Genomic DNA, 18085 nt, shown 5'->3' with positions numbered 1-18085 from the left:
ATTTATTGTTTTCGGGGTTGGGGACAAAGGGACGGGACGCAGGTTTGGTTGGAGCTTTGACCTTTTGCTTACCATCATCCTGATCAGGTTTAATCCTTCCGTCTGTCAAGCTCCCCTTCCCTGGTGAGGGGGTCCCCATCTGAGGGGTCACTTTATATTTTAATCTGCCTAGCATCCTGTGCTTTTTAAGGAAAGTTGTTCGCTTGAAGTGAGCAATTGCTTTAAAAATACGTCCTCTAGCCATCCCCCAGCTAGAGGAGGAGGAGTGAGCAAGAAACCTACTTCTAATATCTCGTTTTCCAAAGAAATGGGCTTTAGATTTTGCCGTGGAAGATAATTCAGATTTACGACGCATACGTTTGGGTGGTGCATAACTTGGGTGTCCCTTTTTTCGAGACTGTCCCTGAGTGGTATAGATATGAGAAAGTCCATCAAAGAGTGCCTTCAGCTGGCTGTTATTAGTAAGACTGCTAAAGGAGGGCACACTGGACTGGCTGGAAGAACTCTGGGGAGAGGTAGAAGAGGCGGAAGTGCTGGACTTTTGTGAACTGGGGCTCTGACCGGAGATGGGGGTTGGGGGTGGAAGTGAAGAAGGTGGAGGTTTTAGCTTTTGTGTGGTACCTGTAGCCAACACATGAGAAGTGCATGACTGTTTCTGAGAGACCTTTTTCCTTGGACGGTAGTGCTTTGAAAAGTCTATTATTTCACCTCGTGATCTGCGACCATCAGGTGATGGTGTAAAAAACTTAGTAAGGCCATCAATGAGCCCTTTGGTTTTCTTGTTAACTTTAAGTGTAGAGGCAGAAATGTAGGTGGAGGTGGTGGTGATTTTGGTGGTGGCACCAGGCCGAGTGAGGTCTGTAACAGCCAATCTGCTGCTTGAGTCCTTCCCAGATGCAGCATGACCAGATGAAGGTGTGGTACAGACTTTAGTCTTTTGACCCCTACCAGGTGACCCCCTTCCTGTGAATGCATTCATGGATCCTTCATCACTGGTTACAGACCTAGGCAAAAATTTAGAGAATAGTATCAGCATTTAATAATAGAATTATAAAGGTATCGAAAACAAATTTATAGCAACTAGATGCATTCAATGTGCTTAAACTTAAGAAGCTGGACTGCAACCCTAAGAACTATTTTTGTGTGTGTGCCTCCACCGAGATGTTTGTAGAAACAAGTAGCAGCCGCCACATTTGCATGTCATGATTCTCCCAGGACCCATCCAAGAGGCACTGGAAGAAGCCATGTGGACCCAAGGGCAATAGGAGTAAGAAAAGTTTTGAAGAGACTAAAATAACACAAATGCCTTCATTATACTTAAATAAAAAAGTTACCCCTTGTGTAGTCACAAATAATTATGGTTTCCTACGTCTTTTAATAAGTCGTATTATCTAGAAGTAAAAGAATAAGCTTATCTAATCTCTAGTTAGAAGCAATTTTAACTCAATTGGAAAATTTATATACAAATAGAATTTGGGTAGGTCTATAAATTAGTAACTTTTTTTTTTTTAAAGAAAATGTTAAAGAAAGCTTCTTCCTCTGGGCAGTTTATGCTTAGGATGATAACCAATAATACTCTCTAAGTAGAGGAGACGATTAATTACAGCATAAAATATTGCTGAGAAAAGGACAACAATAGCAAAAACTGAAGAAATGATTAAAGAAAAGCTACAGCAGGTCAGACATGGCATGGAAAGTCTGGTGAAGAAGCAGCACATTTACCATGGTCATTATCAGATACTTGGCATCAGAATCTCTGTACGCTATTTCAGTTCATTTGACGCTGGTTCTGCCATACAGCTGTGTGGTCAACATGGACCAGAGGTCACTCCACTACCACAGCTGCTTAGAGGAACAGCAGCTGCCTGCCTTCACCTCAGGCTAGGGCTTGGAAAGCTACCCATTTTGCAGCAGAATTTTATACAATAGAAACATCTGCATGTGAATTATGGTAGTGCTGGGGCCCAAGAATGCACTTTCAAAATTATCAATTTAGCTGAAGGCTCATAATGAAGAAATGGAAGCCTGAAAATGATATGATATCAAATTATAAAAATATCTTAATTACAAACAGAAGAGCACATTTTAGTGGTCATCTTGCACATTAATGATGAATTTCAGCAGTCGGCTCAAGTGGATTCTGGTGCAGAACGACAGGGTGAGCCACCGGGCTCATCTGAGGCAGCTCTGCGGCCAGGAGCTTTGCCCGACACCACTGATAGAGCCAAATCGGGTTAACGCTGGAGATCTCACTGGAGATCTTGTGTCACAGGAAGGGTTACCAATAAACAGTCATCCAAGCTAAAATGTTTCACATTACAATACCGCATTTGGACTGTATCTGGAATCGATTGCCCAGAAAGGATAATATGCTTATAAAGCATGTAAAAAGGAAAACTCCCTAGACTGTCTTAAAAATTCCTAAGCTCAAAGGACAATTTTGGACAAACAAAAAGTTAGGACTGGTGCCAGATGCAATTTTCAGCTGTGTCCTTTGTTTAGAAAGTTTATATCCTAATTTGGTTTTTTTAATTGGGCCCTAAGGATACAGTCCCATTTTGAGAACAATGCTTACACAGGATGAATGCAAAAACATATAAATTCTACTTCAAATGATGCTAATATGAAAGATTTTATTCATAAATGTTTCATGTGTGCCTCTAGAAATTAACAAAAATTCCATTTAAATATATCCACCAGTTAAAAGGGCTTTCACAGAAAACTCTATTCATTGTTCTATTTCTCCTCTGGGAGACAGAGGTGCAGGAGAATATTGTTTTTCTGAGAGCAGGTAAGGTAGTGAATTGCTTCAGATCAAATTAGGGGGAAGAGTAACAAGTAAGATAACTGGTGTTTGCTCACAGTGTGTGCAGAGCATCTATTCATTTCTACATCACAATGACCCTTTCACTAAAGCCTAAAGAGACTGGAGAAGGTCTTATTGATAGAACTACTTCAGATATGCAACTCTGTTGATTTCATTTATTAACACCTTATTTGATGTTGAAAGCCAATTCTATATTCGAAGGTTAAAAAAACACATCCACTTCTCCCCTTATCTTTTCTCTACTTCTCTAAGTAACTCCGGTTGAATGTTCCACTGGGCTTTAATGGCAACTATATGGCAACAGGTTAGTAGATTATCATAGTAGATGTGCAGGCCACTGCGAACATATTATTTCATCTGTATATCTGAACACATGTGCACATACTGAATGGTTCTAACTCTTTGTGTGCAAACACGAGGAGAGTCATTTATAGGTTTCTTGGAAACTCCTATTTCATACAAGGGATCTTAAATGTTGTAATACTAAATTAGCACCAGAAAAGAGAAGTCGTGTTTCTAAAATGCTATCTGGAGTGACAAGAGATTCACTATAGATGTGAACAAATCCCTCTCTTGTTTTAAAATCCCCACAAAAATATTTATGTAATTAAGCTCTTCTAATGCTCAGCCAGTAATAAAGTAGGCAGAATGATTCTTTCCAATTCTTACATTCTGCTTCCATCTTGCTGCTTGAAAAATGTCACTTATCATCACAGATACTGCCAACAGAAGATCCCCAAATGCCAATTGTAATTAAAAATGTTATTTTCAAAAAATTTCCACAGCTATGCAAAAGGAGCACTATTCCTTGTCCCTTGAGTTTCTGAAACGATGCTAAAAAGATAATAGAATCTAAGGGGGTTACAATCGCCTGTATTTTAAAGCATAAGATAAAAGATTTCTTTTGATAAGATCTCAACCTACAACAATCGTTGCTTTAATTTATTTTTCGGTCGTCCAATGGGTTTTGCATATCGTCGTTTTATTTGTGCAGCTTTCTCATGAAGTAGTTTTCTTCCCTTTTTCTTTGGTCTGCAGACTTGGCAAATCCACATCCCTGAATTAATATATATATGAGAAAAGTATTTTAATGTTTCATTTTAGGAGAGATATTAAATATAAACTGCAGTGGAAATAAGCTGTCCAAGGATATATGCCTGTATGCAGAACTTTACTCTAGAACGTAGATATTCCCTTTTGTCATTCTCCTCAGGAAGCCTTCACTAAAGGTCACTCCCCCCACCCCCGCCCCTGCCCCTGCCCCAACCAGGGTCAAGGTGGTGAGAACAGAGGGCTGTCCCTATCTCAGAACCCTTCTATGAGGCTTTCTGCAACATGTCACCAAACCTCCCTCCACCACATAAACACACATGAAAACCCGATCCTGCCGGATATTAGATATCTTTTGATTAGAGGGAGATGTTTTTAAGTTAATTGGTTTTTAGAATCTCTGGGAAAAAGGAATTTATTTTATTTCTTTCTGGAAATCTTCCACGCTAAAAAAAAAAAAAAAAAAAAAAATCAGTATAAAATATAACTTTTAATTAAAACAAAATTTTTAAGGACTCTGAAGCTACAAGAATTAAAACTATACATCTGGTATAGAGAAATAGGTCACTGGACAAGAATTTTTATACCAAAACAACTGAAACCTATAGAAGTTTAGCCTATCAAAAAGGTCATATTTCAAGTCAGTGGGGAAAGGATGAAATGACTCAGTGAAGTGGTGACAGAACAAATAACCATCTATATGGAAGGAAAAGAATTATTTCTTATCCTTTATAAAAATAAATTCTAGGCAGATGAATATTATGACAAAATTAAATGTTACCAAGTACCAGGAAAAATATGTGGTTATTTATTTAATTTAAGCATGACTGGCGTTTAAGACTGAAGCCATAAAGAAAAAGATTCATGGACTGGACTACATAAAAATATAAAGAACTTCTACAAATCAGTAAGAAAAGGTTAAAACCCCAACAGAAAAATGATTAATGGGTAAAAACAAGCATTTTACAATGATATACAAATAGCTAATAATCAAACATAAAATATGTTCAATGTCATTACTTAAAAAAAGAATCAGACCTTTTTTCTATTATATCAAATTGGTACAAATTGTAAATAATACCACTGTATTTCATCGAGAATGAGACACTATGGACTATAAAATGCATCTGATTTTTTATAAAATGTGTCTCACACTCAATGAAATAGAGTAATGGTAAGTGTTGGTTACAATACAGGGAAACAGATATTCTCACACACTGGTGGTCTGTCTGAAAACTGATAGAGCCTTTCATGTACACAGCTTTTGATCCAGCAATTCCTCCCCTAGGAATTTATCTTAAGGAAATAATTGTGGTAGAAAAAATTGAAAACATTTGTAATATCCACCATTGGGGGTTAAGTAACTTATGATTTGTTTATACATGGGGTTGCAAAATCAAATATGTTCAAGAGCCACCCAACTGAAGCAAGCTGGAATTCAAGACAAGAGGGAGTAGTGAGATTGGGGCAACATGCATACTCCGCCTAAAGGAAGCAAATTCAAAATTTTAAAAATATTGTATCAGTTCACTTGTAATGCCTTTAAAGAAGTCTTCAATATATGTATATGTATATGTATATGTATATGTATATGTATATGTATATGTATATGTATATGTATATGTACCAACAAAGTATAACTGTGGCCCACAGTCAACAGGTTTGCTACCCCAGCTCTATACTATGGAGTTCTATGCACTCATTAAAAACTGTGTTTAGGAGAACATTTAATGATGTGAGGATGTTAGAATCTTATAAAGATGGAAAAAACAAAAGATTACAAAAACATGTATAAAATGTTCTGTTTCTTTTTAAAGGTGTGTAGCGAGCTGAGAGGGAATTCCTAATGGACTGTTCTTTTTATTCTGTTCTGCCACTCTGTATTTACTAAATCTTTCACAATAAAAATGAATAAATTTTGTAATATGGCAGTTATTTTTAATGTTTAATATATTATAAAATGATGAAAGGAGACTGAGACAGAGACAAAAGTCCATATTCCATATGGATATATCCATATAAAATAGTTCCGATGCTCATGTTCAAATTATCAACTAATGGCCAAGAAAATGGGGGTAGCTCATTTCGTAGGAATTTGGAGACATCATTACAACCATTATGGAAAATAGGTGATTTCTCACCTCTGAGCATGGTACTGAATAACATGGAGAGTGTTCGAAACTTCTGACCTACCTAATCTAAATTGATCCTAATAAGGGAATGGTTTTGGGAAAGGAATGGTCTCTTTCTTATCCTTGTGCTTGAATTAGAGTCTTTATTACATTACCCATAAACTAAATGCTTTTACACTTCTCTGCTCACAACATGTGCCAAACCCACAAGTATAAGGAGGTGGAAGGGATGAAAAAGTGCTTAAGGAACCTGTATCCCTCTGAGCTGGACAAGGCTAATGAGTATGTAATAAAACACATTTTTACTATGTTTTAAAAGTTCACCTTTTGGCATTCTGGAAAGTGGGGGGTCACAGCACTCCATATGGAATCCTCTATCACAGGAGTCACAAAAAAGCATATTATCCTGTAAGATAACATATTAGAGAGTCGTTGAGACTGAAACCAACTAACTGTAAAAGGCCACAAATTCTCTTATTATCTGCTTAACAGTAATTAAATATAACGAAGGGGTACCATGATCCCTGCTGAAACTTGAAATCACGTGTATTTAAATCTTCAAATAGAAAATAGCAACTGTCTACAAGAATGACAAACCTTAACACTGAGAACTAGCAATTTACCTGGAGATGGACTACTGAAAGCCATACTTACTGCATTTTTGCCTTGGATTCTACATGCACTGCATGTCTTGCACTCGATGCACTGCCACCTTAAGGCCTTTACATTTGTTGTTAATTCAGGACAAAATTTCAAACAGGATGGGTGTCCTACAAGAATAAAAAGCAAATTGCTTTATGGGAATGGTGCTTTAGATTTTTTTAAACTCCCATTCCCTCATTGTTCATAGGTAGTGATAATGCCAGTTAAAGACCTAAAGAACTGGAAAATACAAAAAGATCAGAGAATCCAAATGATACTTCCCTCTCTGCCTTTTTTCCCCTGTATATAACTGAGTGATTATACAAATGATTCCTTAAGAGAAATTTGGAAAATTTATACCAGGTTCCAATCAAAAGTCTTGGAGAACTTGAAGATAACATGCTCAAATCATGTTCTCATTCCTGTGCCTTCTGTTAACCTCTTGCCCTGGCCCTCCTCATCAGCCACCAATGACCCAAAGTTTGCTGGTGTGCTGGATGGTGAGAGGAGTTACCGAAGTTCAAATAATTCCTGCTCTGTATACTGGAATCATAAAACTTAAAATGACAGCTAAGTAAAATGGGCTGCTTAATAATACAACTATAAATGCAAAAAAAAAAAAAAATAAATAAATAAATAAATAATAAATAAATAAATAAATAAATAAATAAATAAATAAATAAATAAATAAACCAACAGTATACAGAGAATACCCCATTGCTGGGATATGGAAAGAAGATACTATTGCCATCTTGCCCCTGGTCCTTGAACTTAAATTCTGAAAGTAGAAGCAGAAATTGTGAATCTGAGAGTTAAGAAGTTGGAAGATCCACGTCAAATGGAATATGCCAAGAAGAACACCCTCAGCAGGTTTCCCCCATTTTTCTGAGTGCTCACCTTTTCCACACAGTTTTGGGCACACTTTATCTAGCAGCACTCACTTCACAGAGCAAAACTCGAGACCCTAAGCAGCAACACCATTCAAGGAAGCCACCCAACCTACACTGAGTAATAGATTCCTCCAAAAGGCTTGGGAGTGTGAGCCTAGTCTCTTTGGAAGGCAGTTCAGTTTAAAATGTGATGGTCTTTTATCACATAAACCTGAGATCCCTAAAGTTGATTTTATTTTTTCTAAATCTGGTCTTAAAATAGTAAGCACATTAGTAAATCCCATGTGAAAGAACTTATAACCAAGCTGCAAAAGAAACCTGAGGGTAATAAAAAAAGCAGATTCTGCAATTTCAAAACTGTTTTATAATTTCCTGACTTTGGCAGGCTCATTGTTTAAATATGTTTTTTGGGTTGCTGCCAAAAAGGTCCTCCTCCCTAAAGCTTAACAGGTGCTTCATAAAATTCCACCCACTAGGAGATTTGGCTTTTTGAAGTAAAAACATTCAAAATCAATCATCAATACCGTTAATAAAAGCACACTATTCCTGAGCTAAAAAAAAAAAAAAAAATTCTAAACATCTGTATTTAAGATGTTGAGCAAATAAAATGTTGTCATAGGATTACAAACTCAGGCTTCAGAGACACCCAGGCAGATGCATTTAACCTATGACACCATTCTTTTAGAAGGGTTCCTCTCATTCAAATGAGTACAGGGGGAGGAAGTTTAAATATATAAAAATGGTATCAATCACCTCTTTCTGCTCAGGAATAGCAAACAAAGACAGCTTGCTTGCCTACTTTAAGAAGTGTACTCTGAAAGGAGAGGGGAGAGATCTACTTTGATCAGGGTTCTCCCTCCCCCCCCCCATATAGTTATGGGGGTAAGAACTCAAGTTTTAAAGAACAGCAATTTAAATTCCACGCTTAAAATGGGTCCCATCAGCTTAAAAGTATACCATTTACTTCTTTCCCCCCCCTTTTTATTACTTCCTGTAAGTCATACATCACCAGCACATATGACCTCAATTTCATGCACTGAATTTTTCTCTACATTTAAATCTGCTTTTGTACCTTAGCTTAATATTCAGTAACTAACGTAATTCACATCTTATTTTAGTTTACTACTTATTCTCACCGAGATCCTATGGAAAATACTTTTTAAAAATTACACATTTTAAAAATTAAAGGATTTCAGCCACTGTCAATCAAGAGCAAGGAATATTCCTCCTCTTATTGCTTTCTCTCACTTTAAGCACTATTATATCTCAAAACTACCATTTAAGCTACCCTGTCAAATTCTAAAATCTTCAACCTATCTTCCCTTTAGGCAGCAATCTTACCTTTATTTAGCTCAAGAGAATTGGCCATAGATCCCTTCCAGCTCTAAATTTCTATGATTCTGTAAAGGATGCTGAGGGATGAAGAAACATTTCCATTTTATTTTCTCACGGCCACTTTAAATTAACACAAAAGACTGTAACTGAGCTTGAAACACCACTACACAATTATAGTAATTAGATAAAGGACAAAAAATGCTATTGATAATGAAATTCCTTACCTCCTATTTACCCATTCCAAAAACTCAACAATTCCCTCTAAAATGTAAGTTCCCTCTGCTCACACAATTCATAGTGGTTTGTCTTTTTGGAGTTTGTTTTGTGATGTGCAGTCAACCAGATTTGAAAGAATAATGTGTATTTATTCACTCATTCTTTCTTATTATGAATACATATGAAGCATAGTCGCTTACAGCAGTTTTATCTAGCAAAACCAAAGGAATACTGTTTAAAATTAAAAAAATACCAATGAAACCACAAACCAGTAAAAATAATTTTTGGAGGAAGTAAAAACTTTTTCTCTGTGGGAGAAAAAAACTATGGGCTTTGTAGTAGACAGAATAGTGCCCCCCAAAGATGTCTATGCTGTAATCCCTACATAACCTGTAACTATATTACCTGACACAGTAAACAGGACTTTGCAGATATGACTAAGGGTACAGGTCTGGAGATGAGGAAATTATTCTGGGTTATATGTGTAGACCCAATCTAATAACAAGTACCTAAAAACAGAAGCATCTTTTCCAGACGGGTTAGTAAAATGAGATGATAAAAGGAAGATGTGAAAGACTCCACCCAGTTTTGCTAGCTTTGAAGATGGAAGAAAGAGGAGACCAGAAGCCAAGAAATATGGGTGGTCTTTTGAAGCAGGAAATGTCATTCACTAACAGCCAACAACAAAATGGGGATCTTGGCACAGCTAACGTACACAATGGTGAAAAACTGGGAGTTTTGAGTGTGCCTGGCTAGCTCAGTTGGTAGAGTATATGACTCTAGGTCATGGGGTTTTGAGTTCAAGCCCCATGTTGGACAGAAAGTTTACTTAAAAAAATAATAAAATCTTTAAAAAAAACAAAACAAAACAACAAGAAAACCCTGAGAGCTTTCCCCCCGAAGGTCAGGAAGAAGACAAGAATGTCCACTCTCACCCCTTTTATTCAACAGAGTCCTGGAAGTCCTAGCCATAGCAATCAGATAAGAAAAAGGAATAAAAGGCATCCAAATTGGTAAGGAAACAGTAAAACTTTCACTATTTGTAGATGACATGGTACTATATATAGAAGCCTCAAAAGATTCTATGAAAAAACAACTAGTCCTGATAAATGAATTCAGTAAGGTCGAAGGATACAAAATCAGTGTACAGAAATCCGTTGCATTTCTTTTTTTGTTAATGTTTATTTACTTATTTTGAGAGAGACAGACAGACAGACAGAGAGAATCCCAAGCTGGCTCCACACGGTCAGTGCAGAGACAGATGTGGGGCTTGAGCCCACAAACCATGAGATCATGACCTGAACGGAAATCAAGAGTCGAACATTTCACCAACTGAGCCACCCAGGTGCCCCCGAAATCTGCTGCATTTCTATCCACTAATAATGAAGCAGAATAAAGAGAAACTGAGAAAACAATCTCATTTACAATTGCATCAAAAATAATAAAATACCTAGGAATAAACTTAACCAAGAAAAGTGAAAGACTTTACACTGTAAACTATAAAACACTGATGAAAGAAATTTAAGATGATGCAGAGAAGTGGAAAGACGTTCATGCCCACAAGTTGAATGAACAAATATTGTTAAAATGTCCATACTCCCCAAAGTAATCTACAGATTTAACCTAATCCTAATCCCTAACAAAATACCAGTAGTATTTTTCACAGAACTAGAATAAACAACCCTAAAATTTGTATGGAAACAAAAAAGACTCTGAATAGTGAAAGCAATCTTGAAAAAGAAAAACAAAGCAGGAGGTATGAAAATTTCAGATTTCACATTATACTACAAAGCTGTAGTAATCAAAACAATATGGTACTGGCACAAAAATGGACATAGATCAATGGAACAGAATAAAAAGCCTGAAACAAACTCATGATTATATGGTCAATTAATCTTTGACAAAGAAGGCAAGAACATGCAATAGGAAAAAAGATAGTCTCTTCAACAAATGGTGCTGGGAAAACTAGACAGCTACAGGCAAAAGAACGTAGCTGAACCACTTTCTATTACATCATTGACAAAAATAAACTCAAAATGGACTAAGGACCTAAATGTGAGACCTGAAATCATAAAAATCCTAGAATAAAGCACAGACAGTACTTTCTCTGACACTGTCTGTAGCAATATTTTTCTAGATATGTGTCCTGAGGCAAGGAAAATAATTGCAAAATTAAACTAGTGGAACTACATCAAAATAAAAAGATTCTGCATAGTGAAGGAAATAATCAATAAAACTAAAAGGCAACTTACTGAATGGAAAAAGATATTTGCAAATGACATAACCGATTAAGGGTTAGTGTCCAAAATATATAAAGAGCTGATACCACTGAACACTCAGCAGATAATCCAATAAAAAATGGGCAGAAGACACCGATAGACAATTCTCTAAAGAAGACATAGAGATGGTCAGCAGACACATGAAAAAATGCTCATCATCACTTATCAGAGAAATGCAAATCTAAACTATGATGAGTTATCACTTCACACCTGTCAGAATGGCTAAAATGAAAAACACAAGAAACAACAAGTGTTGGCAAAGATGTGGACAAAAAGGAATTCTTGTGCACTGTTGGTGGGAATGCAAACTGGTGCAGCCACTGTGGAAAACATTATGGAGGTTCCCAAAAAAGTTAAAAATAGAATTATCATATGATCCAGTCATCGCAATACTGGGTATTTACCCAAAGAATCAAAAACACTAATTTGAAAGAATATATGCACCCCAATGTTTATAGCAGCATTATTTACAATAGCCAAATTATGGAGGCAGCCCAAGCGACCATTGATAGATGAATGGATAAAGATGTGGTGTGTGTGTGTGTGTGTGTGTGTGTGTGTGTGTGTATGAGAGAATATTATTTAGCCATAAAAAAGAATTAAATCTTGGCATTTGCAATGACATGAATGAATCTAGAGATTATAATGTTAAGTGAAATAAGTCAGTTGGAGAAAGACAAATACTATATGATTTCATTCATATGTGGAATTTAAGAAACAAAACAAAGGGGGAAAAAACAAACCAAGAATCAGACTCTTAACTATCTAGAGAACAAACAGAAGGTTATCAGAAGGGAGGTGAGTGGGGGGATGGGTGAAGGGGATTAAGAGTACACTTACCTTGATAGAGCACTGAGTAATATTTAAAGTTGTTGAATCACTATATTGTACACCTGAAACTAATATAACACTGTACATTAACTAAACTGGAATTAAAATAATATATTATATATATGCACACACACACATATACACACATATAGATAAGTATTTGTTGAAAGAAAGAAAGAAAGGGAAAGAAAAGAAAAGAGAGGGAGGGAGGGAGAGAAAGGAAGGAAGGAAGGAAGGAAGGAAGGAAGGAAGGAAGGAAGGAAGGAAGGAAGAACAGACAGACAGACGGGGCGCCTGGGTGGCTCAGTTGGTTGAGCATCCGACTTCAGCTTCAGGTCATGATCTCACGGTTCAGGGGTTTGAGCCCCGCATCGGGCTCTGTGCTGACAGCTCAGAGCCTGGAGCCTGCTTCTAATTGTGTGTCTTCCTCTTTCTCTGTCCCTCTCCCCCTCACACTCTGTCTCTTTCTCTCAAAAATAAATAAACATTAAAAAAATTTTTTAAAGAAAGAAAGAAAGGAAGGAAGACAAAGAAAATGGGGGTCTTGGTCCTAGAAACAAACCCAAGGAAATGAATTCCGTCAACAACTTTGTGGTAATTTGTTACAGCACCAATGGAAAACTAATAAACACTCTGACACTGGGACCCTCGGACTGGCTATCTGATCAACCATCTGTCCATCTGAGACAGGGTAAGGACAAGACAGGCATAGTCTAGCAGGAAAGAGACACATTAAATAAGAATTAGAACTAATATGTAACAATGGGCAGCTCAGAGATATGGGTGAATCTAGCAGGTTAGAAGAACACCTTCCTACAGAAGAGACCCATAGGATGAATGGGATTAGATGGGACCAGTTGAGGGGCAAGGTGGGAGAAGCTAGAATGTGCTGAGGGACAGGGGAACACGGCACACTCACAAAAGAAAGGTTCAACAGAACTAGTGTGCACAATATACGGGGTGGGGGTAGTGATGCAAAATAGGTCGAACAGGAGCCCAATCTGAAGAGGATTTGGGGACTATATTAAAGAATTTGGATTTTTCCTAAGGGTAATTGGTAGCCACTAAATCTGTGAATAGATTTAAAGTTTAAAACTTTCACTTAGCCTTGCAGCATGGAAAATAGATGAGGAGGGGAAAGAGAGTCAAGATTATATTTAGGTTATTATAATAGCAGATCTGAGCGGGTTTGGTGGGAGTGTGTGGATTTACTGAGGATGTGTAATATAGATTAGGACACAGAATCCATGTATTTTCAGCGATTCCTTGGTGTGAGAATAGAACACAGGATGGCTTGTGGAACTGACTGAATAGCCATTCGCTGAAATGGGAAATCCCTGAGGAGAAGAAAGAAGTCAGTTTGCTGAGATTTCTGTTGTTATCGTAGTGTTTACTGTTTTGGGGTGGCAGGGGCACTGCAAGGTTGATAGCCTGTTTGGGATAGTTAACTCTGCAAAGCCTACAGGGCATCCAAGTGGAGAAATTCTGAAGGCATTTATATCTAAGTATCTGAAGCTATGAAGCAAAGAAGCACAGGGCTAAGGTCAGAAGCCTGAAGAAACATTTAGGGGATGGATAGAGACAAAGAAGCTAACAAAAAATATATACAAGGAAGTGGTGACAGAAAACACAGAGAATGTGAGATCACAGAAGCCAAAAGAAAAGAACACTTAAGGAAAAAGATTCTCAACAGGCCACACGGGGCTGAGGACTACCTGGTGTGAACTGAGAGATGTGCACTAGAATCTGATATAGATTGAAACGTGACCTTCAGATTTTGCTACATGGAAGTCACTGTTAATCCTAACAAGCACAATTTCAGTGAAATAAAAGGCCATGAGCAAAGTTTCTGCACTTGGATAATCAATCCAGCTGCGGGCTTGGAGAAGGTGGGGTTCATCAGTCCTTCCTCCTCCAATCTATGTATTCCTCTTTGGAGTCCATCTTTAGGTTTCTCTGTAGTCAAGGGTCTCCTTCCCGACCTAATCATTCAATCAGGATCGACTTGGTGTGAAACTGGATAACTAACCAACCAATCCCTGGGAATTTTCTCACAGTGACCCAAAGAAACGAGTGATCTTTCTTTATATACCTACTTATCTGCATACTGCACCTACCAGTTCAGTCTGGGAGAAGAAGGCAGGCAAGTTTTGTTCAGGGTTAACACACAATTAAAGAAACCCAGCAGAGACTTCAGGTCTGAGGGCAGAATGACATCTGATGCCACAGCTTGTGCTCCCTTTACTGTACAAAGGTGTGGTTCTTGCCTTCCCAGCTGCATCACAGCGGCCTCTGTCTCCAGTTTCCATGAGCTTCCACTTAGAATAAAGCTGTAATTTGGAACTGTACACTTATCTTAGATTTGCTAATTTGAAAACACACATGCACACAACTCATCTGTAAGTAAGATTTAACCACCCAGCAATCTGAGCAGCAGACACAAAATTTCATTTGGTATAATATCTAATACTTATGTGAAGCTAATTAAAGATAATTTGGTCTTAATGAGGCAAAGAGAATATAACAGTGTTAATTTCAAAGTAGGCTGATCCATGAAAGTCAAGTAAAATCACTTCCTAGTCCCAACATTTCCAAAGACCTGAAGACTATCTGATGATTCCCTCATTCGTATTAGTGGTTAGAATAATCCTTCATGCTTGTGTAATGTTTTATAGTTACCGATAATCTTCATATCATTATCTCACTGGATGCTCACAACAGCGCTATGGGTGCAGGGTTGCAGACATCACCCTCCACATTTTACAGATATGAAAACTGCACTTACACAGCCAGCAAGCAGAAAACTGGAAAACCACATTTGGGGCTCCGTGCACTCGGCACCTCACCTCTTATTTTTACTGTCTGTAAACCTGAATTATTTTCTCAAAGGAACTTTCAGCAGGAAAAACATAGTTAAATAAAGTACTGCCCATTTGCAGCACTAAGCCACTTTAAAAATAGAGACATTTCTAATTGGCTTACTTTATGATGTAAGGAGAAGGAAACATTTATTACTCTCATCTATGAAATCTAAGCAGAGCTTAAGTGTGACATCATACAAATGGTACTTCAGACAGAGGCAACTACAAACCAAAAGGCACATATGGGAAACACATTTAAGAATGATCCTCCTTATAGGCTGCCATCTATATTTCCTTTTTCTGGTTTTATACTGCTTTGGGTATTTTTTTCACATGAACATTTTACATTAGGGAGTCCTTTGATCATTACAAACAGTTTCAATTCAATCCTAGAACCAGTGGACTCTTCTGAGTGTGAGATAGTGGCCATTTCCATAAGGCCAACTAGGGGTACCAACCTCTCTGTAATTCCCATTGGAGAAACTGGACTGGACTGTGACAATGGGGTTTCTACCATTATTAGAGGGTACTGTTGAGCCATGCCAGCCTATGTTATCGTTTTTTCCTCTATAATTATCAAGTGTCACAACAGAACATTATAACTACAAGAATCCCCCCAAGCTCTCCAAAGATGACCCATATTTTATTTTGATTCTTCTATTTAAAGAGTAGCAAATAACAAAGTCTACTCCTCTGATGTACCAGATGAAGTAAATGTCTACAATGCATCGCCCTGAGGTAGGAACAGAGTTGTTGTTGTTGTTGTTGTTGTTGTTGTTGTTTTGACTAAAGGAGCTAAATCCAGACTGGCAAAGCACATTGAAGGGAATATTAGGTGAACCTCAACACTGAGCCAGTCCCCATGGTGGAGTCCAGAGCAGCTCTTGGAGATCCTCTATCCTAAACAAAGGGACACGATGCCCCCAAGAGCTTGAATTTCTGCCATGACCCATACCTTGACTCCAAAGCCTCTGGCTTTTTCTACTTGAAAGGAGGAGGAAAGGCCGGCTCACAAAATGACCCTAGTTATATAAGCCTTCCAGACAGTATCCTTAGTCCATTCTCCATTTGTTAAAAGAGAAAACAAAAGTGTTTTTGAAGAGAAAACCTAACATTACACCTACATACCCTGGTAAAATAAGAAACTTTAGGGGGAAAAAATTTCGGTGACCTCAAAGTATAAAGGAGATCAAACCTCTCCTTTGGCAGGTCTTCAATCTGGGAAAGACGAAGGGGATTGATTACATCAGAAAATCTAAGATCTACCTGTTTAGAATTACACCTTTATACCTTGTGAAGGAGGCCTTGAAGTTATGATCTGGTAGATAATGATCTCAAATTCCTTATCAACTCAAGTAAGTGTATCAGCAGAGGTAAGGAAATATATGAAGGGAACTTTTCTTCCCACATTTAAGTGCACTTTTAATCTGTCTCGGCATCCAGACAAATAGATACACTAAAAAAAAAAAAAAAAAAAAAAAAACCAGTGAAGGTAGTTTTTAAAGTACCACCTTAAAAATAAACAAAGGGTAAACCCTAGACAAGTGAACACCACTAAACTGATCAGGCAGTTAAACAAAAGAATAATTCATTCAGAATGAGCCTCGTGAGAAAACCCAAAAGATAACTCCAGAGTCAGAAGTGATGAGTGAGGGACTACTTTACCAGGATAAAACAGGGAGATTGTAGGGTTGAAATTTATTAAACTGAACATACAGATAATGTTTCCATGCCCTTTTGTCACTATCCATGATACCATGGGCAGGTAAAGAATTTTAATGAATCTGTAAAGCCCATCAAAAAGACTGTCAGAATGCATTTCTCAGGCAGAGTTTGAAATGTCTTATTTCCAAGGCTCTCCCTTCCTAGAAGGGTCCTGAAAACTGCAGAACCACATACAGCCTACCAAGTTAAACCTTTATAGGAGGAGGGAGAATCATTACACAACACTGTCATTCCTCAGCATGAAACATTTCCTCTATTCAACCATCAAACAGCTGTCAAAAATGGTGATAAGATTTGAAATTACTTGGAGCAATCAAGGACAATAGCAAACATGGCAAATAATGACAATGGCTGACATTTACAGCACCCTTACCATAGTTAATGTAGACCCTGTGCTAGCCTATTTACCTGTGTTCTTTCATTGAACTCCCACAAAATCCAAGAGGTAGGTGCTACCATTATCTAATTTTCTAGTGATGAAATCAAGGCACAAAATAGTTAAGTAACTAACTCAAGGTACAGGAACTGGGGCAAGGCTGGCTCTTGAGTTTGTTCTTAACCACTATACTATACTGATTTCCTAAATGACGGTATTCTGTGGCTTTTTGCAGGCTTGCTGTTGTTCTTAAAGATAATTATAACTACAGAAATACTTGCTTATGAATGTTAAAATAACACTGTGGGGGAAAAGTGATAGAAGAGAGAAGAACAGAGAGAAGGAAACTTAAAGATTAACAAAGAGATTATTTTTTTAATCCAATTAACTGCCACTCAGTTGGCTGGAGGGTCTGTGTGTGTATATGCATACATACAACTAGAGAGAGAGAGAGAGAGAGAGAGAGAGAGACAGAAAGAGAGAATGTAGGCAACTATCATCTAATTAGCAAGAAGGAAGACCAGCTTGGTAAGCACAATTTGACTTTTATTTTCCATTTTAGAACTGGAGATGTGGTCTTAAAAACTCAGATTGAGGAAAAAAGCACAGGTGACAGCTACTTGACAGCATCCTGAATACTACAATTTGCCAACGATTGGTCCAGTGTCCTTACCCAGCAATTCCTTGATTTCAACATCACCTTCTTTATAGACCACTCTTTTCCTATCTTATTCTAGGCGATCTGAATTTTTTCATGCCTGATGATTTCTTGACTCTGTCCTGCAGTTTCCAGAACACTGTCCCTTTCATTCAGAGTCACACAGAGCTGGGTTGTAATATTATATTTCACCAGTAGGTGTCATGACCTGAAACACTATATATTCCAACTCCAGGATCTCTTAAATTGAGACTGCAGATTAT

General features: G+C 37.6%; 1 protein-coding gene across 5 annotated transcripts in view; it reads right to left on the bottom strand.

Moving 5' to 3' along the window:
* KAT6B (lysine acetyltransferase 6B) overlaps positions 1-18085 on the bottom strand; it is a 190539-nt gene that overhangs the window by 48826 nt on the left and 123628 nt on the right. For 2 of the 5 annotated variants that reach the window (XM_086680042.1, XM_086680041.1), the window contains exons 5-8: positions 6664-6779; positions 6334-6415; positions 3752-3884; positions 73-1004 (exon numbers count right to left, since the gene is read on the bottom strand). In XM_086680042.1, coding sequence (XP_086536168.1) covers positions 73-1004; positions 3752-3884; positions 6334-6415; positions 6664-6779 — 1263 coding nt within the window. Of the gene's footprint in view, positions 1-72; positions 1005-3751; positions 3885-6333; positions 6416-6663; positions 6780-8882; positions 9346-18085 lie in introns of those variants that run through there. The other 3 variants (XM_086680044.1, XM_086680043.1, XM_086680045.1) reach the window with 3 other exon arrangements.

This window comes from Puma concolor, chromosome D2, assembly GCF_028749965.1.
Source record: "Puma concolor isolate L17-30 chromosome D2, mPumCon1.1.hap2, whole genome shotgun sequence".
In the NCBI taxonomy this organism is placed as follows: Eukaryota; Metazoa; Chordata; class Mammalia; order Carnivora; family Felidae; genus Puma; species Puma concolor.
The sequence above is the reverse complement of the archived record's forward strand: the minus strand, read 5'-3'. Positions and strand labels throughout refer to the sequence as shown.